Source organism: Linepithema humile, chromosome 2 (genome assembly GCF_040581485.1).
Source record: "Linepithema humile isolate Giens D197 chromosome 2, Lhum_UNIL_v1.0, whole genome shotgun sequence".
NCBI lineage: Eukaryota > Metazoa > Arthropoda > Insecta > Hymenoptera > Formicidae > Linepithema > Linepithema humile.
Window position 1 is genome coordinate 14457250 of NC_090129.1, and position 24320 is coordinate 14481569.

At 36.1% G+C, this 24320-nt stretch overlaps 1 protein-coding gene across 1 annotated transcript; it reads left to right on the forward strand.

Moving 5' to 3' along the window:
• The first annotated feature begins 14027 nt into the window (after positions 1–14027).
• LOC136998106 (histone-lysine N-methyltransferase SETMAR-like) lies at positions 14028–15633 on the forward strand. Its single transcript, XM_067350236.1, has one exon. The coding sequence runs from the start codon at positions 14525–14527 to the stop codon at positions 15020–15022; it is 498 nt and encodes a 165-aa protein (XP_067206337.1). The 5' UTR covers positions 14028–14524; the 3' UTR covers positions 15023–15633.
• Positions 15634–24320: the final 8687 nt, after the last annotated feature.

Below are 24320 nucleotides of genomic sequence, written 5' to 3' on the forward strand. Positions count from 1 at the left end.
TGGCGTCATTTTTAGTTAATAGGATTGGGTTTAGATGATTAGGTTACTTGAAATGAGATAGGAAGAAAGGAGCCCTAACGAATAAGGAATAGCTTCGTTTCGGGTCCATATATAATGGGGGTAGGTTTTTGAGGTGGCGTAACCCGGTTGGTGTTAATTAGTATAGGTGGGGTGCATCTCAGTATCTTAAGATATGGGTGGGCGTAGTTTTTAGACCATACGATGGAATGATGGGTGGTCTATAGAGGTGCTTGCCCCCGATTCCCGGCTTTCGGATTGGATGGTTAAGAATCGGTATATAAGTTCGCAAAGCGCCTTGGGTCACTGATCTAATAAATTTGACAGTTTACGACTGTCGCGTGCCCTTGGTGTCGCGTGGAGAGTGCGACTAATGCATCTCGGTTTCCCAGACCTACTAAACACGTGCGCCGTATCAGGTGTCGCGCCTTCTCGGCATGCGACGGCAGTCATTCCCCGATCGTTACTCGGTAAAACCCTATCTATTAGCTAGAGTTTCCGTAGGTGGAATCCAAGAATATGACTAGCTGGTGCCAGTTTTTCTTTTTATCTCTTACTCTAACCGTCTGGAGTCGGTTAAGGACCTCAGCTACCGCGAAGTTTTGACTTTTACGGTTTTTCTGGCAACGATAGGCACGCTGAGCGGCCAAGGTATTTTGAAATATCCATGGCCCTTGCTATTTTTCTCTGTGAGAGAAGATCCAAGCTCCTGGTGTCTCATGAGAAAAACAGCTCTGGCGTTATAATATTTCTTAAGAGTTTTTGTTGGTCCCGCGTTTACTAGGTCTGGTATTTAATGAAAGGAAAAGAATCGTGAAATCTGATCAGGACGTAACAATTCTATTTGACATATTTCAGAATGTCGCAAATGAAATATTCTACAGACTTTCTATTTAGAATATTACATTTGCAATATTTCTGCCACATTCCAGAGACGTTTTGCTTGAAATCTTTCTAAATGTCTCATATGAAATATTCTGGCAACATTCTATTTGACATATTTCAGAATGTCGCAAATGAAATATTCTACAGACTTTCTATTTGAAATATTACATTTGCAATATTCTTGCAATATTCTGGAGGGGTTTTGCTTGAAATCTTTATAAATGTCTCATATGAAATATTCTGGTTACATTCTATTTCAAATATTACATTTACAATATATTATTCAACTAGTCGAAATAAAATAAATATCATAAATGATGTATTTTGGTGAAATTGATTTGTTTAAAATATTACACATGTATAATATTCGCGCGATATATATATATATATATAATTACTTATAATTGTGAACTCTAATATATATATGAGAGCGAATACACCATATTTTATGATGATTTTCTTTCTCTGAACTCATAATCAAATCACGGCTAAAGTTATATATTAAAATAAATATATATGCAATGAATTTGTAATAACGAAATTAATAATTATTATTTTTTAATATTTTGTATTTTGTATATATATGGAATATTTCAGATTTAAAATGTAAATAATATTCTGGCGACATTTGGTATAAGAAAAAAATAATTTGCAAAAATATATAATAATAATCCGTATTACAGGTACATTTTGAATAAAGTTTTATTTTACTAAACTTACATATACTCTGTATATATAGTACATGTGTTTGCGAAATAAATGCATCTTTTTAATTTTAAACATTTGAGAGAAGCGTGGCAGTGCGCGTATACATGTGCCAGCCAGCCATAGCGTCGGGCCTAATAATATACATATCGACGCGAGCATTATGTGTGCGTCATAATAACTTAGTTCCCGTAACGACGGGACCACGGCGCGACGAATCACAAAACTAGTCTTCCACTCTTCCCGCTTTTTTCATTGTTTTTGTTTTGTTTCATCGTGTATGGTGCGTCTCATGACTCGTGGTGTCTTGTGTGATTTTTTCGTGTCTCCTATTCATAGGTAAGCTTATATGGTCTTCACAATATACAGTATATATAAATAAAGAGGTCCTCATAATGCATGTTCTGTATATTTTTAAAAATGGTACTCATAATGTACGAAATTCGATAAAGAAATTGTGAGATCCGGTCTACACAATATACGTTGCGTATAAAATATTATGTGTACCGGCCTCATAATGACGGTTGGTCTACATAATATACGGTTGTTCAATGAAAGTGTCCTTACAATATACGTTCCACATATATATGCCACCGACTACTGATGGAGAGATTTTATTTCGTACGTATAATATTGTGACGATATTGTGCAGACATATTGGAGATATTTCAGAATATATCCAGAATATCGCCACAATGTTACAAAATGTCTTCAAAATGTCTGTATAATATCGCCAGAATATTACAGAATGTCTCCAGAATATTGCCAAGTGCGGACATAAGACATTCTGCTAACATTGCTAGAATATTTTTGAGATTATTATCAGAATATTTCAGATTTTAAATGTAATATTCTGACAACATTCTGACGACATTCCATGCTGTGTAGGTAGAGACTTTACTAAAACACTGATGACAAAAGACTTGACCACATGCTCTGCAGTGATACTTCCATTGAATCAAACCAAAAACTACATAACAACTATTACATACTTCACCATCCATCCAAACAAATACAATATTTACTCCAAACACAGCATCACTTTCTTTTAAAGCAGATAATTGATATCCCTCAGTTTTCGTTATATTTACTGTATCCTGCAAAATAAATAATAATAGGGTAAAAATAAATATCAAACACAGACTAATAACCAAAAATTATTTGTGGAATTTTTATATATATTACACATTTTAATAAAACAAGCTATAATCTTTTACCTGAACTGTTCTATATTTGGAACTATGATAAAACACATGAGCCCAAACTTGTATTAGTTCCAATGTTTTCAATCGAACATTTTTATGAGAAGTTTTAATTAATTCTTTCAACTGTTCCATATATTGTTTGGTGCCTACCTCATCATGAATCAATGTTCCACAATTTTTTACATAAGACTCCAATATCTGAATACGAGTTAACAACCATAAAAATGATAATCACAATTTTTTTTCAGGTTATGATTTTAAATTATATCTTACCAATAAAACATATAAAGCTACTTGTAGATTATTGTTCATCATCTTCTTTATAGCAGTGAGTGCAGCTTTTGGCCTTAGGATATAAAATGATTAGAAACAAATTTCCAATATAATTTTTTAAAATAATGCAAAAATGTCATTGTCATTTACTTACAAAAGTAAAAAATATGTAAAAGCATGTTTTTCAATAATTATACTTACTGAACATCACTTTGGCGTATGAGATCACAAATTTGTATAATTTTAGGCCAATCTGGTTTCCAATTATACAAATTCTAACTGCAAATGGCTCGTCGCTTTACTACATATGATTAAAATGACTCACTAAACTCAGACATTTTTGAGGAATTAAGGCCATTAAGGCCATTAAGGCCACACACAACTTCCGTAACCGTAAGCAAAAGACGGGCTTTATTTTATTTACTATTATTGAATGGCTGGCTACATCAATTGTGATTGGTCAATTTCTTTATGGTTACGTTTTTACGTCGCTACGGAATTTTGTGTGTAAAAGCCATCATACACAACTTCCGTAACCGTAAGCATAAAACGTAACGTAAGAATTAGCCAATGAATGAGCGTATAGACTAATGGAACCTTGGTCTATATGCTCATTCATTGGCTAATTCTTACGTTACGTTTTATGCTTACGGTTACGGAAGTTGTGTATGATGGCCTTTACACACAAAATTCCGTAGCGACGTAAAAACGTAACCATAAAGAAATTGACCAATCACAATTGATGTAGCCAGCCATTCAATAATAGTAAATAAAATAATTTCTGATTGGTTAAATTCTCAATCTTTAATCTCCAATCTCAATCTTTAATGCGTCGTCTGTAACGGGCTTAAGCCTGTATCAAACTACGCATTGAAGATTGAGATTAAAGATTGAAGATTGGGAATTTGACCAATCAGAAAAAAGCAATATTTGTTTGCTTCTCTTCGATTGGTTAAATTCTCAATCTTCAATCTTTAATCTCAATTTTCAATGCGTAGTCTGATACGGGCTTTACAGACGACGCATTGAAGATTGAGATTGGAGATTGAAGATTGAGAATTTAACCAATCAGAAAGAAGTAATATCTGTTTGCTTCTTCCTGATTCGTCAAATTCCTACGGGCTTAAGGCATCTGCTTACCAAACTTTTGATCCAAGTTCGAATTCCGACGCTGGTCGTATCTTTTTTTTATTTATTTATAGTAATAAAATAGAAAATATGTTAATACTATATTATTAATAATATTCTATTAATGTTACTTAACATTTTTAATTTTTTCATAATTTTTTCTTTTTATATTTTTTTATTTTTTTTATTTTTTCTGGAGAATTACATATATTTCAAGTTTTTCTAAATTTAAATCAAGTATGCGTTTCTTTAGATATCTTATCCAAATAAAAATGTCGATGCGGTCAAATGTCTTTTATACAATATTTAATTTGCCAAAAATGTCTTTGTTTTCCTTGTTTTCATCCTAGTATTTGTATTATTAAATAAAATACAATTTTCCAGAAAATAATTTAAATAAAATAAAAAAATTTTTAAATGTTAAGTAACATTAATAAAATATTATTAATAATACCAGGTGTACAAGTATGAAATGCGGATCCTTTTTCCAAAAAAAAACACGTTAAATTCGGAAGAATGATAAAAAGTAATTTATTCAAAGTATGCTCTATTGCTAGTTATACATTTTCCCCATCTTTTGGGTAATTTGTGGATACCACGCCAGTAAAAATCTTCCCCTTTTGCCGCAAACCATTCATCGAGCCATTTTTTCACATCTTCGTACGAACCAAAGCGCTGCTCAGCAAGTGCGTGACCCATCGATGCAAACAAGTGGTAATCGGAAGGAGCCAAGTCTGGTGAGTAAGCCGCATGGGCTAGCACTTCCCAGCTGAGTGCTTCCAATGTGTCGCGAACCGGTTTTGCCGTATGTGATGGAGCATTGTCATGGAGAAAAATGATCTTGTGTTGCCTTTTTCGATATTCTGGTCGTTTTTCGAGTAGCAGACGGTTCAAATCGATCAATTGTTGTTGGTAGCGTTTGGTATTAACCGTTTCACCAGGCTTTAACAGCTCATAATAGACCATACCCTTTTGGTCCCACCAAACACAGAGCATCGTCTTCCTGCCAAAACGATTCGGTCTTGCGGTTGATGTGGATGGTGCGCCTGGGTGTACCCATGATTTTTTGCGCTTGGGATTTTCAAAATATATCCACTTTTCATCCCCAGTAACGATACGATGCAAAAACGACTTTTTTTGTATTGTTCGAGCAAAATTTCACATGTGTTTTTGCGCCTCTCCATCTGCCTCTCGTTCAACTCATGTGGTATCCATCTGCCGACCTTCTGAATCTTTCCCATCTCTTGTAGGCGATTGGAAACAGCTTGTTGACTAACGCTCAATTGCTCTGCGAGTTGTTTTTGTGTTTGTGAATTGTCTTCGTCCAACAATGCTTGCAATTCTACATCTTCGTATCTTTTTGGTGGTTTTCCGTGTTCCTTGTCTGCAACATCGAAATCACCACTTTTGAAACGCCGAAACCATCGTTCACACGTATCTTGCGATGGAGCATGTTCACCATAAGCTTCTTGAAGTAATCGGTATGATTCAGCAGCAGTTTCCTTCAAATGAAAACAAAAAATTAACACTGTCCGCGAATGCTCTTTATTTGGCACAAATTTCGACATATTGAACACAGCAAAACAATAATATGCAAACACTTTTTCAATTTATCACTTGTGCGCGTTGACTTTTGTTGATGGCACAACTAAATGGCATATACTTCAAATTTTTATACTACACACTGCATTGGTGCACTATCTGTTGTCTCAAATCCGCATTTCATACTTGTACACCTGGTATAATATTAATATATTATTTTTTATTTTATTATTATAAATAAATAAAAAAAAGATACGACCAGCGTCGGGATTCAAACTCGGGTCAGCAGTTCGGTAAGCAGATGCCTTACCAGGCCGCTATGCACCACTTCGAAGTTCTTGTCTTATCGCACTGGTTTATAACGGACATTACAATCTTATTTTCTTTATTATTATTGAATGGCTGGCCATCTACACTTAATATTTTACGTATGTACTCAGGAGGTCCTCCTCTATACACTATTAAAGTTTTGTTATCTGCGTTTCCCAACTGGTGCACACTCCTGTTAGTTTACACCAATCGTTTAGTACGCGTATCAAGTACTAAATCTGCTTCTCCGATTGGTTTAAATTATTTAGGGTAAAATCTACACCAATCAAAGAAACAGATTTAATATTTGGTACGCGTACTAAACAGTCGGTGTAAACTAAGCCATAACTTCTAGTTGTGGAAAGAAGGAACCGCTTATTAATGCCGCGTAAGTTTAAGTAATTTAAAAAAATTGAAGGTGACCTTTATATAATTTTGATAACGCTATTCAAAGTCATAATAATATTGCTATGTAATGCGTCACATAAAACCTACAACTTTTGTATGTAACATTTTTCTCGAAATGCGTATTTTCCAAAATATTAAAGGATTTTCACACTTTTGATAAACTTTGTATATAAATAATAACTTCTTATTGCGTTTTTCTATTTATTGGCAACTGTATACGTAACAGATATGCTAATTTTAAAATATTTTATTGCATACTTTAGAAAAATAAATATACAGAATTATTATAAGATGTTAAATTATTAATCTAATACTATATTATTATTCTAAAACTATTAATTATTTAAAAGAATAATTTCAATTAGCTATTTGATATTATTTAGGAGGAAACAGTGAGCATCGATGACGAAATCAACTCGAAATATGCAATTAAATGATAGCACTGTCGTACAAAATAACAATGTCGCCGTACTATACAAACGACATATTATTGTAAATAATTTTACCGCTAAAATACCTACTGTCGTCAAAACAACCGATCCATAGTTTATTGCGTATACATTCTTACTGAAATGTCGTATCTCAAAAATTTTGGTGATGTATACGTCAGACAATCAATGTACTCTAATGTATGCAATAGTACATAAGAAATTTTAATGTCGCCAAAATAGCCAATTGACATATATACCGGGTGTTTCAGACCACCCGTCCCACCCTTTTAAAACGTAGGGTTGTGCTTGTACAAAAAAATGGCTCAGACAAAATTTGCATGATTTCGAGGGATCTATCTGAGGTGACCTTGACTTTGATCTCGCAGTTGATTTTCAAGGTCATTTGAAGGTCAGAGTAATTTTTTAAAATGGAAACCCCTATTTTTTAGTCCAAAATCTAATAGCTGGTGTCAAGAGCTTTTCAAAACACTATAATAAAGTTATTTTTCATTAAGTACTTTTTGAGTAATGAGGCTTGTAAATTACAGTATTTTGACATAAAATACAAAATATCTTGTAAAACATTCAATTTTTGGGAATCTTACCTTAATACTTTTATGCATAAAATAATGAGACGAATCAATTAGTATAAAGAAAACACATAGTTGCTTTCAAGAAAAAATATGTAGTTTGCAACATGCAACTGCATACTTTTTTTTAAAACCAATGTGTTTTCTTTATACCAATTGATTCGTCTCATTATTTTATGCATAAAAGTATTAAGGTAAGATTCCCAAAAATTGAATGTTTTACAAGATATTTTGTATTTTATGTCAAAATACTGTAATTTACAAGCCTCATAACTCGAAAAGTACTTAATAAAAAATAACTTCATTATAGTGTTTTGAAAAGCTCTTGACACCAGCTATTAGATTTTGGACTAAAAAATAGGGGTTTCAATTTAAAAAAATTACTCTAACCTTCAAATAACCTTGAAAATCAACTGCGAGGTCAAAGTCAAGGTCACCCTCAGATAGATCCCTCGAAATCATGCAAATTTCGTCTGAGCCATTTTTTTGTACAAGCACATCCCTACGTTTTAAAAGGGTGGGACGGGTGGTCTGAAACACCCGGTATATATATATATATATATTGAATAAATAATTATCTTTATTTTGTATTTTATATGATGATGACTGAAATAATGAGAGTATATATCATTTCAGTTACATAAAATACAAAATAAAGATAACTATATTCAATATGTATATGTATGTATTGCGACGTGAATAGAAATCGGCAACCGCGGTACTCCACGATCTTTGGGAGTTAGGTAACTTACGCGGCGTCGGCAGTAAATGCACGACTCGGTAACTCGCGGTATCGGCAATAAATGCTCGATTCGGTAACTCGCGGTATCGGAAATAGATGCTCGATTCGGTAACTCGCGGTACTTCACGTTCGTCGGGAACAAGGTAATTCGCGAAATCGGCAATAACTGCACGATTCGGTAACTCGCGGCACTCCGCAAAATTCGGGAGCAAGGTAACTCACGCGATATCGGTAACCGGAAATGGGCGCCAGGTGCGAGTAATCGCACTGCGGTATCGGTAACTTCAACAATTTTCTAAAATGCTCGGCCGCTCCCCGCTCAGTATATGGCAGAGGGGTGCAGTTCTTTAATTTTACGTTAGATATCTGGAGTGAGAGGCGAACACAAGGACAACTCAATAATTAAGATTTAACAATAATGTATTTCAACGATTTGGTTACAAGGGTTAAAGATGAGTAGATCGTTCGGCCGGAGCCGATACGGCGGAAATAGTTTAATACGGCGGCAGTAAGGCAATTCGCTCAATAAATCGGTAACAAGAACAAATTTCGATAACTACATGAAATTTCGGAAACGCGATCACGATAATTCGCAGCTGATCCGACGATACTCAGCGAAACGGATAGCACGTAACACGACAATACAATGCGACCGATGAAGGCCAAACAAATATGATTCGAACGCCGATGGCCTAACGGCCAGAAATGATATGTCGCGGAGCGGCTATTTTTGCGGGTTTTCACGTTTCTCGCCGAGACGCTAATTTGGCGGTAACAGCGGTCTCGCGGAGAACGTTCCCGAGCAAAATCCGTCCGCGGACATTTAACCACGGTACTTCCGGTACTATGATAACGCGACAAAAACGGTAACAAAACGGTATCGTAAGGAAGACGGTAGCAGATAGACGGTATCTCAAAAAAAGAAACGGTAACGGAAAAACGGTACGGTAACGAAACGGAACGATAATCAAAACGGCAACGAGAAAAAGACTGTCGGTGCTTGATTCACGCAAGACGAAGAGACTTTTACGCGATATCCGGAGCCGGCTGGATATGCGGTAACTGAGCGCCAAAACGCGCTCACGGTATCAAAATCGTGGTTAGTCGTGTGAGAGACACTAAACACAGAACTTTAGACTCACGCTACCAGCCATAACCGGACGGAACTCTACGGCTACCCGAGAGGCGGCTTACATCGAGCCGGCGTCTTCGACGTCGTTGGGCTGAATCCTGGCGTTGGTCCTCGTACTCTTGCGGCACACCGAACAGTGACTCTTCTCGGCTCTGCACGTTGGTCCTTCTAATTCCGCGTCGCCTTCTTGCGTATCCTGCCGATTTTCCAAAAAGGGGGGCCCCTGAGAACCGCCCACAGTTCATCCAGCCCCCCCCCCGCTTTCTGTGGTTTCCTCAATCCGGTCCTCATCCGGTTCGGATCGCGTTGATCATTCGATGTTCCCGGAAGAGACTGGTTAGGCTGGCCGGGCCATACTCCGGTCCCTCCGGATGCAGCATCTTCGGAGTCCTCGATGCCGTCTGCAGCCGGGCGAGGTCCGCTGCTGCGTTTCTTTGCGAGTTTGTGGCTAAAACCAAAGCGGAGTTAGTCGATAGGGCTTGGATGGCGGAGGCGACAGGATCGCGGTACCTGACCTTTTTGCTGTGGGGTCACTAACATGCGACACCCGTTGATGATCCCCCGGCGTCCGGTCTCTATGGCGATGCTGAATCTTCGCCCTGAGGCACAAAATACGCAACGCCGCCCGCACGGGGTCTCGCCTTACTACTTAAACGATAATAAAAACACAAAACGGGAACGACATATACAACAACGCACGAAAATGGTGGAGTTTCGCGGGTTGCTCTCTCAACGCGAGAAGCAACTCCAGGACTCTGCTCCCTCGGCCGGGCTATCGCCCTTGTGACGGCGCTCGAAAAGCGTCATGTCACAGTATTGAATAATTAATTAACTTATTTATTATTTTGTATTATTCACGTAAGAATAAAAATATGGAAAGCATATAACATATTTGTCCAATTAGATATATAGTATTATACATACATTTTTCAAATCAAATATTTCATTATATCTAATTTATATCTATTAGACACCTTGTATAAGTCTATTTCGTCTCGTATGTACATCATACAGCCATACGATAGAATTTTAATTGCGAGAAAAAGGTTAAATGACCTTATAAATTATCCGATAAAACATAAACAAACCACACGTGTAGTAAATTACTAATTAAAAAAAATACGTATTTCTTAAAATCTGACAGTTCACGAATAAATCGTCTCTAGCTCTCTTTTTTCTAAACTGTCAGCTGACGTTGGATCGCCTCTGACCATATTTATTAAAAATTGTTAGTTGACGTTAGATCGCCTCTGACAATATTTCTTAAAATCTGCCAGTTCACGAATAAATCGCCTTTAGCTCTTTTTTTTCTAAACTGTCAGCTGACGTTAGATCGCCTCCGACTATATTTATTAAAAACTGTCAGCTCACGATAGATCGCCTCTGACAATATTTCTTAAAATCTGCCAGTTCACGAATAAATCGCCTTTAGCTCTCTTTTTTCTAAACTGTCAGCTGACGTTAGATCGCCTGTGACAATATTTATTAAAAATTGTGAGCTGACGTTAGATCGCCTCTGGCTTGTCTTATTCTGTATTGTTAGTCCACGAGAAAACCGCCTCTGGCTTGAAGACAAGAATAAGAATTTTCTAATGCCAGTTCACGAGAAAACCGCTTCTGCCTTGTCTTATTTTATATTGCCAGTCCACGAGAAAACCGCCTCTAGCTTGAAGACAAGAATAAGAATTTTCTAATGCCAGTCCACGAGAAAACCTCATCTGGCTTGTCTTATTCTATATTGCCAGTCCACGAGGAAACCACCTCTGACTTGTCTTATTCTATATTGCCAGTCCACGAGAAAACCGCCTCTGGCTTGAAGACAAGAATAAGAATTTTCTAATGCCAGTCCACGAGGAAACCACCTCTGGCTTGTCTTATTCTTTATTGTAAGATATTTTTATTACGTCATATGCTCTATGTATATATATAATGTATATTATATGCTACATATTATCTATATTCATATCAAAATATCTTTCTAAAAAATTGACATTATTTTGTATACTCTTTTTACAATAAATGTATATAATATATGCTATATTTTTTATTTCTAAAGCATGAAATATAAAGATATTTTTAATTTTTTGTGTCTATCATTTGTAAAAAAATTTTGATAAAAGAAACAACATTAATTTTGCGACTTGCAATAATCTGTTTCATTATATGCTTCTTTTAAATACTTACAATTAGCCTTATTTTATGTGATTAACTTGGTATTTAAAATACGTATCAAAATCGAAAATGTTTCTATTACAGTAAAAAAGAAACATTCTTGTCTTACAGCAGAGAGAAATGGCAAAATATAATATTGTCTCAAGTACAGTCCAATAAAAACTGTTAAAATTGAACATTTTATAAAACCACTGTGATTCGTGAAAAATCATAATTATTATTTCAAAAATATAGACATATTTCGACTGTGTTTTAAACCGCATTACACATTCAAAATTCACAGAATAAATTTATTTCTGCAAAGTTATGTATAATGTCAGTGGAAAAGTGATTTATTTGTTATTACATATACATGATATTTTACCATTCCTCTCTGGTGTAAGACTACAATGTTTTTTTTCTACTGAATTAGAAATTAATTTTATATTTTGATGTATATTTTAGATACCAAAGTAAACGCATAAAATAAGGCTAATTGTAAGTATTTAAAAGAAGTATATATTGAAACAAATTATTGCAAGTCACAAAATTAATGTTATTTTTTATCAAGATTTTTTTACAAATGATACATACAAAAAACTAAAAATACCTTTATATTTCATGTTTTATATATAAGTTATATGACATATACATTTATTATAAAAATATATACAATATACAAAATGATATTAACTTTTTACATAGATACTTTGATGTGAATATACATAATATGGAGCACTTAATATACATAATATATACATATAAAGCACATGAATAAAAGTATTTTACAGAAATTAGAATATGAATGTATGTAACTAAATAATATAAATGTTTGCAAAAATGTTGCAAAATTTATGTGTAATACATACACTTTTTTATCCTTCAGAATGCCTTCAACCCATTTTTTTCAGCCGGGTTTCGTAGCACATAACACAAACACACACACACACACACACACAACTGAACACACACATAACTAACCTAAAAGATTCTGTATATGACAGATAGCACTGAGAACTGTATAGCGCCTTTATTCCAAAATCCCGGAACTAATTTATAGCTCTTTTTTACTTTATTCTTCTATATTGCACGCATGCTTTGCATAAATCTGGAAAAGTATGGCATTTTGAAAATAAGTCTCTAAGCTCTATTTTTTTGGTTTTCCATTATTGTTTCATACGCTCTTCTTCAGCACATACCCTTGTTTTGCAGATTGAAGCAGTATAATTTTGATATAAAAGATATAATTCTTTGAAGTGACATTGTCGGTAAATTTTCAAAAATTTTTTTAATTTTTTGGTTTAAATTTTACTAACTGCCGAAAGATTAGCATGTGTACTTTACTTACACTAAAGGATTTGTAATTCTATCAAAGCAATAAAAAATGCCATATTTTCCAGAAAATTAGAAGTTCGGTCGGTAACAAAATGACTTCAGCATCCCCTTGAGAATAAAAAGATATATCATTTTAAAATGATAAATTAGTTTTCTTATTCTACCTCATGCTTTATAAAATATATATATAACAATAAATTATTATTCTTAATTATTGCATAAAAATATGTAACGAAGCGGGTTTTTATATAATAATAATATTTTATATAATAATACATAGGTATTTTATTATTGTAACGGTGTTGTCGTAAATAAATGAGAATGGATTATTAAAAAAATAAATAACCAGCGGAGGCGCGTAAATAAATAAACGTGTTCGGTCGGAGTGCGCCTTTTTCCGGAAGTAAACGAATGAATCTAATTAATTCTAATCTAGTCTAGTTCGGTCGGTTAATACTAAGGAAGAACAAAGACAATGCAAATAAAGATACCGCGTGTATCTGGACTGGATCAGTCGTAGACAGTTGCTGGTGCGCTGCGTCCTAAGAAAGAAAATCGTCTCTCTTACGAGGATTCTGGAAGCCGATTGTTGGGAACACCCGACTGGAGTTAGGAACGCCTCACTACTAGATCGACGGATTGTTGGAAGTCGAACGTCGGGAACATTCGACCGGAGCAGAGAACGCCCTGCTACTAGATCGACGGAATGTTGGAAGTCGAACGCCGGGAACACCCGACCGGAGCAGAGAACGCCCTGCTACTAGTTGGACGAAAATCTGGAAGTGACAGGAAGTCGGTTATCGGGAACACCCGGCCGAAGCAAAAAACGCCCTGCTACTTTTCCAACTGTCAGGACGGGAGCGAGTACGACTGGAGTTTCAGAATGCGCCCTGAGGCTTGTCCGAGTCGTATTCGGAGGAATGGTGCTGGTCTGTCCCGCGAGCCGGCTTTTATACCGGTCGCGCTACCCCCTCTCGGGGTTACCCTACCCGGCAGCTACTCCTTCTCGGGCTACTACCCCCGAGTTGGGGGATCGGAATGCGGCCCGCAATGGGGAGTGTTTACGCGGAGCCCGATCGGCGCTTTGTAACAGCGCGTACTGTTACACTACTTCCCCCCCCCTCCCGAAAGGAAAATAAACATATTTTTTGTAGTGTAAAAAAACAGAATTACGGTACGCTCGTCGGTAAAAAAATAAAAATTATTACACGGCTTATTTCCAACTAGAACGGCGCGGTAATCTTAAAAGAGAGGGGTTCAACTGCCTACATTCCCATTTGCCAACATCTTCGTTTGCCTACAACATTTTGCCGACATTCCCGATTGCCTACAAGCATTATTGCGCACATTTAAAAATTAAAAATACAAACGTACGTTTGCACACAAGACATTATTGCACACATACACATTGCACACATGACATTATTGCGCACATACACATTGCACGCATAATATTATTGCGCACATACACATTGCACACATAATATTGGGTTAGGTAAAAAGTCTTTTTACAAATTGCTGATAGATGGAGATCTGATTGATTTTTGACATAGCGCTATTTTGTGACATATTAGGTTATTTATTTTTGGAAAGGTGTCATTTTATAGAACATTTTAAAATAGAGTTATCATATATTTGAACGATATTGGTGCATTAAATTAAATGTGAAAATGAGTGAAAATCAGGAACATTTTCGACACATTTTACTTTTTTATTATAAAAAAAGAAAAAACGCTGCACAAGCAAAAGAAAAAATTTGTCGTGTTTATGGAGAGGATGCTTTGACTAGACAAACAGCAGCAAATTGGTTTCGCCGATTTCGAGATGGAAATTTTGATATAAAAGACGCACCTCGTTCTGGTCGGTCTATTGTGGAAAATGTCGATGAAATCTTCCAAAAAATTGAAAAAGATCGTCATATAAGCAGCTATGACATAGCTAAGGAACTAAACATTGATCATAAAACCGTTTTAGGACATTTACGTAAGGCTGGATACACAAAGAAGCTCGATGTTTGGGTGCCACATGATTTGACGCTAAAAAATGTAATGGGCCGAATTTCCATTTGCGAATCGCTGCTGAAGCGAAACCAAATTGAGCCATTTTTGAAAAGATTGACAACGGGCGATGAAAAGTGGGTAACATACAACAATAATGTTCGAAAATGATCATGGTCGAAGCGAGGTGAGGCACCACAAACAATTGCAAAGTCCGGATTGACGCCAAAGAAGGTAATGCTATGTTTCTGGTGGGATTGGAAGGGAATCATCCACTATGAGCTACTGCCGCCAGGCAAAACAATTGATTCTGATCTCTACTATCAACAACTAATGAGATTGAAGCAATCGATTCAGGAAAAGCGGCCAGAATTGATCAATAGGAAGGGCGTCGTCTTCCATCATGACAATGCCAGGTCACATACATCTTTGACGACTCGGCAAAAATTGAGAGAGGGCTGGGAAGTTTTGATGCATCCACCGTATAGTCCTGACATTGCACCGTCAAATTATCATTTGTTCCGGTCTTTGCAAAACTCCCTTAATGGAGTAAACCTAACATCAAAAAAGACCTGCAAAAATCACTTGTCTCGGTTTTTTGCCCAGAAGCATCAGAAGTTTTACACACATATACACACCGATGGAATAATGGCTCTACCCGAAAATGGCAGAAGATCATTAATCAAAACGGCACATACTTGGTTTAACAAAAAATTTGTAAACAATTTTAAAAATATGTTTCAATTACGTTCTAATTTGTAAAAAGACTTTTTCTCTAACCCAATATTATTGCGCACAAAATATGCGCATAAAATAAAAAAATCGTATTAACACTTTTCGCATAGAATATTATTGCCCACATACAGATTGCACACATGACTTTATTACGCACATACACATAGCACACATGATCGTAAGGCACGCACAAAATAAAGGAATCATATTAACACTTGCACACAGGATATTATTTCGCACATATATATTGCGCACATACACATTGCACACACAATTGTAATGCACATATAAAATACGAAAATCATATTAACACTTTGTACACAGGATATTATTGCGCACATACACATTGCGCACATGACATTATTGCGCACATACACATTGCACACATGACCGTATAGCACATATACACATTGCACACATGACTATTGCGTACATACACATTGCACACACGACCGTAAAGCATACACAAAATAAGAAAATCATATTAACACTTTATACACAGGATATTATTGCGCACATACACATTGCACACATGACCGTAAAAAATACGCAAAATAAGAAAATGATATTAATACTTTGCACACAGGATATTATTGCGCATATGCACATTGCACACATGACCGTATTGCGCACATACACATTGCACACATACACATCCCAAGGAGAACAGAAAGTCAATATGATGTCGAACTGATATTATTTTGACTTTCTGTTCTCCTTGGGATTGCACGCATGACTTTATTGCACACATACACATTGCACACAAGTATTACACACATAAAATAGAAAAAATCATAACTTTGACATCAGGAGCGATTTAAATTTACAGAAAGAGAGAGAGAGAAAGAGAGAGAGGGAGGGAGAGAGAGAGAGGGAGAGAGAGATCTATGTTGTTAATTCGATATCTTCTTTATCTGATGTAAAATTATACAGTATTTATATTGTTATGGCGCGAATACAGTAGGTAAATTTTGTACAACATAGTGGACATTTATGATCTTGCAATCGTTTTTGGCATTCATTACAAATACACAAATGTCCACATGGAACAAATATGTACGCGGCAGTAGCATTCAAGCATGTGCAGCATGTATCATTGGTGCGATCGCGTTGGCTTGATGCTATTGTACTAACAGGATGAAAAGGTACGTGATCCTCTTTTTTATCGCTTAGGGTGCATCCCGACGAAGGAAGAAATAGCGGAACGGAACAGTAGCGGAAAAGAAACTAGATGGAAAGTAGCCAATCAGAATGATTCCGTTTCAATTCCGTTCCGCTTTTTAACCACTGGGTTCCCCATGGCACGGAACTGTTAGGCCGCAATCAGATGGTGCGTAATAGGACTGCGGAATAGAAAGTGCGTCATTGAAACAACCAATCAGCGCTATTCCGCTCTTTTCTATCACGCAAGTTTTGTGTGTTATGTTCACATGATGCGTCAAAGAGATGCAATGATGCATCAAGGATAAATATAATTTTAAAATTAATAATTTTATATTAATAATTTGTTTATTAAAATAAAATATAATTACTCAAATTGTAAAAACAATTATTACTGCATTAATATTTAATATATATAATTAATATTTACAAATTCAAAATAATTTTTTGAACTGCTTTGACACATTTATGTCATTTTTCCGTATCGTGTGAACAGGGCACACTGAAATCGTAATGCGTAATGCGTCATTGTTTCTATATTTCTCGATGTTGACATTTATATTTGCGCATTCCGATTTAGTTTCCGTAGAAGTTTGTAAGTTTTGGTCATGGATAATAATAAATTAATGATGGTGACTGAATCTATTAAGTATTTAATGAAGACATACTTGAAAATTCCAATGATGCAATATCGAAAGGAGAAAGTGAGATTAACTTTACTGAAGTTATATTCCGTTTACGTTGCCTTGTCAAAAAGAAAATCCAAAAGAAGTGTATGGGTCAGGCTCATTTATTCAATAGAGCAGCGGTTTCATTAAGGTGATAATTGGTGATGATAGTGATAATTTAATTACCATGCTAAGAGAAACTGATCATTCACTGCATTTCAATTATTTAAGAATGGATATTGACACCTTCGAGCACCTTCTTTCAATAGTAGGCCCTGGAATTGAAAAGAAAATACATATTAGAGAACCAATTGCTTCTTATACAAGACTGCAAATTTGCCTCAGGTATTTAGCCAGTGGAGACAGCATGAGATCAATAGGATATGCATTTCGAGTTTCTCCAAACACTATTTCACAAATAATCCATGAAACTTGTGATGAAATCTGGCTTAAATTAAAGGATTTAGTTATGCCATTACCAAGCAAGAATGCGTGGATAAAGATTGCAGAAGACTTTGAAACATTGTGGAATTTCCCTCACTGCATTGAGGCAATAGACGGAAAACACATTGTAATAGAAGTAATATATTAACGTTTTATTCAGACATCTTTTATATTTAACATTCATATAATAAATTAATTTAAAATTCAAATTACAGGCTTCTCCTCATAGTGGCTCCTTCTATTACAATTACAAGAAAGCGCATAGCTTGAATCTTACTGGCATTTCAGATGCACATTGTCGATTTATTTTGGTAGATGTAGGAGCAGAAAGTCGTCGTAGCGATGCTGGAGTTTTTGCCAATAGCAAAATAAAATTAGGACTAGATACAAACACTTTAAATGTGCCTCCATCTTCTGCAGTTGGTCAATACAAGTTGCCATTCGTTTTGGTAGCTGATGAGGCATATCAACTATCATATTTGATGCGACCTTATCCGAGAAGATCACAGCTAGATTTAAGGAAAAAAATATTTAATTATCGACTCAGCAGGGCCAGACGAGTTGTCGAAAGTGCTTTTGGCATACTTGTAGCGAGATGGCGAATTTTTCGAAGACCAATCAATACTTATGTCTTGAAAGCCGAAAAGATGATATTGTCCACTGTTTGTTTACACAATTTGATTATTACTAAAGAACTTGAAAAGCGTCCACAAGAAAGGCGATATTTACAATACAATGAACAATACAACAAGCAGCAAATATCGCTTGGCATTGAAAAGATACGAGATCAGGTTAACCGAGATATTATTTCGCATAATTTGTCCAGGGTTTACAGGGAAGAATTTGCCAATTATTTTGTAAATGAAGGCGCTGTTGAATGGCAATGGGAGAAAGCTGCGAATAATGAATTTTAAATTGCAGAAAATGTATAGTTGAATGTATATTTTAATTAATTACTTAAATAATTTTGTAAGCATACATGAAATCCTTATATAGTTTTGTACTTTATTATTTTTTATCATAATAAATAATTCATTAAAAAAAACAAAAATATAACTTTTTAATATAACTTTTAACTTTAACTTAAAATATATTTTTAACTTTAATAATTTTTTTTTTTTAATGTAAATTATAAAAGTCCTGCCTCTTCTTCTGCTCTTAACGCATCCATCATAATTTTAATCTCAAATTGCCTTCTACTTTTATATGGCAATTTTCTTAAAATATCACCCAATTGAAACAAAAATCCTTCAACACCATCAGGAGTTTTGCTACCCTCTGATAATATTTTTAATAAATCTTTTTTGAACTCAGCATCAGATGATTGCTTTCTTGGACCTGAAACACAATATAATAAGTTAATTAACATCGATATTACTAAATTGCTTGTTAATTTAATAATTCGTGAAATTACGTACTTTGACTTTGATTGTGTTGGACTAAAAATTATTTTTTTAATAATTTATAATCCAACTGCGCGAGATTTTATTGAAACAAGCTGAATAAAATCTTGCACAGTTTAGACTATAAATTATTTTAAAATAGCAAAAATGTTCATACAGATTATTATTAAGCACCAAGATCCGCTTTCACTGTAGATGTGGTCTTTATCATTTATTGTGCTTAAACAATATAATATTTTAATTATTTGTTTCACAAATAACTCACTATATACACTATATATAGGTTTATTATTGTTTGTTTTGGCGCTTTAAAAGCGCTTCTTCTCTTTCTGAAGAAAGAGAAAGACAAAGAAGAAGAGCTTAAAAGCGTCAAAGCAAATACAGCCATATTATATACTTATATTACATATAACATAATCAAAGTAATCAATATAATCTAGTTTTAGAGTTAAAAATTATTTAAGTATTAAAAATAAAACTATTAACTTACGTTTAGTGTGCTCCGAGAAACTGGTAAAATCGGACGCACTTGAATTTATTCCGGATAGACTCTCATTATCTTCATTTTCCACATTTGGACATTTGTCAAAGTTAGAGTTACTGGAACTTGTGTCGTTGAAATTCGAGGCTTGTGACAAGTCTTCTGAAATGTTACTTTTAGAACTGCAAAAAATATATATATATGTATTTAAAAATAATTATTTTATATAATTGTAAATTGTTGCTTTTGAAATTGTAGAATTGTTGACTTACGGTCTGGAAATCATCGTGTCATTCAAGAATTCCATTTGATCATAGTACTGTTACGTCCTGATCAGACTACACGATTCTTTTCTTTTCATTAAATACCAGACCTAGTAAACGCGGAACCAACAAAACTCTTAAGAAATATTATAACGCCAGAGCTGTTTTTCTCATGAGACACCAGGAGCTCGAATCTTCTCACGGAGAAAAATAGCATTTGTATATTTCAAAATACCTTGGCCGCTCAGCGTGCCTATCGTCGCCAGAAAAACCGTAAAAGTCAAAACTTCGCGGTAGCTGGAGTCCTTAACCGACTCCAGACGGTTAGAGTAAGAGATAAAAAGAAAAAACTGGCACCAACTAGTCATACTCTTGGATTCCACCTACGGGAACTCTAGCTAGTAGATAGGGTTTTACCGAGTAACGATCGGGGAATGACCGCAGTCGCATGCCGAGAAGGCGCGACACCTGATACGGCGCACGTGTTTAGTAGGTCTGGGAAACCGAGATGCATTAGTCGCACTCTCCACGCGACACCAAGGGCACGCGACAGTCGTAAACTGTCAAATTTATTAGATCAGTGGCCCAAGGCTTTGCGAACTTATATACCGATTTTTAACCATCCAATCCGAAAGCCGAGAATCGGGGCAAGCACCTCTATAGACCACCCATCATTCCATCGTATGGTCTAAAGACTACGCCCACCCAGATCTTAAGACGCTGAGATGCACCCCACCTATACTAATTAACACCAACCGGGTTACGCCACCTCAAAAACCTACCCCCATCATATATGGACCCGAAACGACGCTATTCCTTATTCGTTAGGGCCCCTTTCTGCCTATCTCATTTTAAGTAACCTAATCATCTAAACCCAATCCTATTAGCTAAAAATGACGCCATCCTCCCCCACATTAAAAATCTTCTCACAAGACTAATTCCTATTCGATCCCCGCTCCAAAAACCTAAGATTTTCCAAAGGGATCTACCCCAAAGAAAGAGTATAAAAACCCGTGTTCTGGTGGCTCCGGACACAATCACACACAGTTTTTCAAGCAGTTTGCGCAGTTATTCCGTTTAGCTCAGTTTCTCGAAACAGTTTTTCGAGTAGTTCGGGGGCGCGAATCAAAGAGTAAAATCAGTTGATACTTTGTCGCGACCATCTCGTGGTGCATCTCAAGTAGAGGGTCCATTACCTTGACGACACCATCCCGCAGTAGGGTGCCCACTCGTTTACAAAAGGGTCCGACGCCTATACAACACCTTCCCTCAACGGGGCGCCTGCTCAGAACCACCGAACATATTCAACGCGATCCGAAACTACTCTGCAACGAGTAAGTCAGTTCATTTCTCTTTATTTTATTATTTCTTCTGTCCTCCCTCCGGAAAAATAAAACACTCACACACACACACACACACACACACACACACATACACTTGTAAAGAATACATAAATAAAATTATTAATATATGCGATTAAGAATTAAGTTTTTGTATCCTAATTATAAATTCAATCAAATTAAAATGTTGTCTTTAATAAATTAAACTTTTGTTCTTTTTCATTTAACCACACCCTCCTCGTTCGTCACCCCCCTCACACCTTCCCTCTCAAATTGCGCATAAAGGTTCCGCCCCGGGTAATAGGGATTCAATTCCTTGACCCAAAAAGGGAACCACGAGCGGTTGACTTGTTGACGGAGTAAAAACGACTCTTCCAGTCGCTGACCCGTAGCAAGTCCTAAACGTGCCGCTCGGCTCGTGCGGTCAGGTCCGTTTACGTCGATCGCCGAGCCCAACGAAAAAATTCTACATCTATCAGGACGTAACAGACTTGATAGAAAGAATAAAAATTGGGGGCTCGTCCGGGATGAAAAGTGCAATTTTTGAGAGGTAGGAATGACAACGAGGTCTAACTCCGATAAAGATAAAATAGAAGAACAATTTAATGCCGCAATAAAAAACAAAAAGAAAACTAAATCAGATGTATTAGATACACTTCACACATCCACTCCAGCAGCCTCCTCCGCTCGCGTCCCTAAACGAATTAAATTCAACGCTAACGAACCTGAAATTGAAGCGTTTTTAGTGGAACCTAGTGCTCCCGAGTACGGTTCCGACGATTCTGGTGACGAGACTATTAGACCGTGTGGTGAGAACGAACACTTAAATTTTAAACTAAGTCCAAGTGACAGTAAAAGGGTGAAAAATATGGCGCAAGGTAATCCGTTTGCTACCCTAAAATACGCGGTCGAAGCCGTTCCATTTTTCGACGGAAAAAATATCCCATTAAATTATTTTATCGAAGGATGCGAAGAGGCAAAGTCTATGTTGCCCCATGAAGCAGAGCCTCAATTTACTAAAATTTTACGAACGCGAATAGTAGGCGAGGCGCGACGAACAATTAGAGATCAAGATTTCGAAACAGTAGCTCAGTTAACTAAATATCTAAAACAAATTTACGGCGGATCTAAAAATGTGTATCAGTTACAGGGAGAATTAGGAAACGTATATCAAAAGAATGACGAGGATGTCGTCACTTATGCTAATCGTGTAAAACTCTTAGGAAAACAGATACGAGAAGCCTATCGTAGTTCAGAACACGCGTTAACAGATCACGACGTGCGAGCATCTTTAGAAAAAGACATGTGTAAATGTTTCATCCGAGGCCTAAAACCCGAAATCGAGCAGAGGATCGCTCGAACTTAGACGTACAGGCGACTGTAACAGATGCCCTACGCATAGAAAGAGAGCTTCGTGCTATTACAGATTTACGACATGGACCTGCTAACTCCGACCGAAATAATGTACAGGAAAATCGTTCCAGAATTTGTCAAATTTGCTTTAAAATTGGCCACTCAGCAGCTAATTGTAGGAAACTTATGCAAATGGCAGACTTTTTTAAACAAAATAATTTAGGCACTGAAATCCTAATTTGCCAGATTTGTAAAAAACGCGGACATAGTGCAGAAAAGTGTCGATTACGTGATCCTCAAGCTCAACGATCAATAAATATGGTGCAGGAAAATACCATAAAATGTCAATTATGTTTTAAACCGGGTCATAATGCAAAAAATTGCCGCCTAAATAATTCTAATAACCAAATAAGTAATTTTAACAATAAGATCTCCATAATTTGCCAGTGGTGCGACCGACCGGGCCATTCTGCCAATAATTGTTGGAAAAAACAAAACGAGCAAACAAATCTTAATAATCAAAACAGAATTATCTGTCAAATTTGTAATAACTTGGGCCATACAGCTAAAAACTGCCGTTCAAATCCTAATCAAATTCTGCAAATCCAGCAAATTCTGCTGACGGAACGTTTTGCCGTTATTGTAAAGAAAACGGGCACCTAATTGAAAATTGTCAATTGCGCATTGCAAGTAATAATCGTAAAAGAGAAGGAAACACGGGAAATGGGAACGGCCCCTCGAAATCGGGCGTACCGCAGGGGTCCGACCAGACCTTACGCCCGTCGACCTCACAGAAAAATGCGTAAAAAGTGACCCTTCGGAAATTCGGCCCGTAACTGTAAATCTTAACAAACAGAGTCGCGTACCTACTGTCCAAATAAAAATTAACGAAATGATTTTGCCCATAACTTTTATGCTAGACACAGGTTCCGGTCCTAACATAATTAAGGAAAATTTTGTGCCTCAAAATTTAAATATTAATTATAATAACGTTTTACAGTTAAATGGTATAAATAATTACCCCGTTTATACACTCGGAGAAATCGCTCTTACTCTTTTCGGCGAGTCAGTAAAATTCCACATAGTAGCCGATGACTTTCCGATTACGCAATCAGGAATATTAGGAAACGATTTCTTTAAACAAACAGCTTCAACTATCGATTACGCACACGAACGACTAAACGTTTTTGGAAACTGCGTGACATTTTCTTCTCCAGAAACTATCGTAGCATCACCCAGATCAGAATCCTTGTTTTACGTGAGAATAAAAAATCCAGAAATAAAAGTAGGTTATTTACCAAAAATCAAATTAGCGCACGGAATATATTTGGGAGATACTATCGTGGAAAACGTGTCGGGAAAAGCTTATTTGAATGTCATAAGCACTTTGGACGAAGAAGTTGAAATTCGAGTGCCTACCCTTCGACTCAGGCCCCTGAGTGAACTGCTCGACGACCATAAAATTGATCTTAACCAGGATAGTTTAAGGAAAACGCAAGAGACGACGATACAACCTGAAAGCGACGAAACTCTTAAGATGCAAAATGAATTTAACAACGATGAACTCGACGATAGAGACATTAATAACGTTAACATTATTAATAATAATGAAAAATTCGAA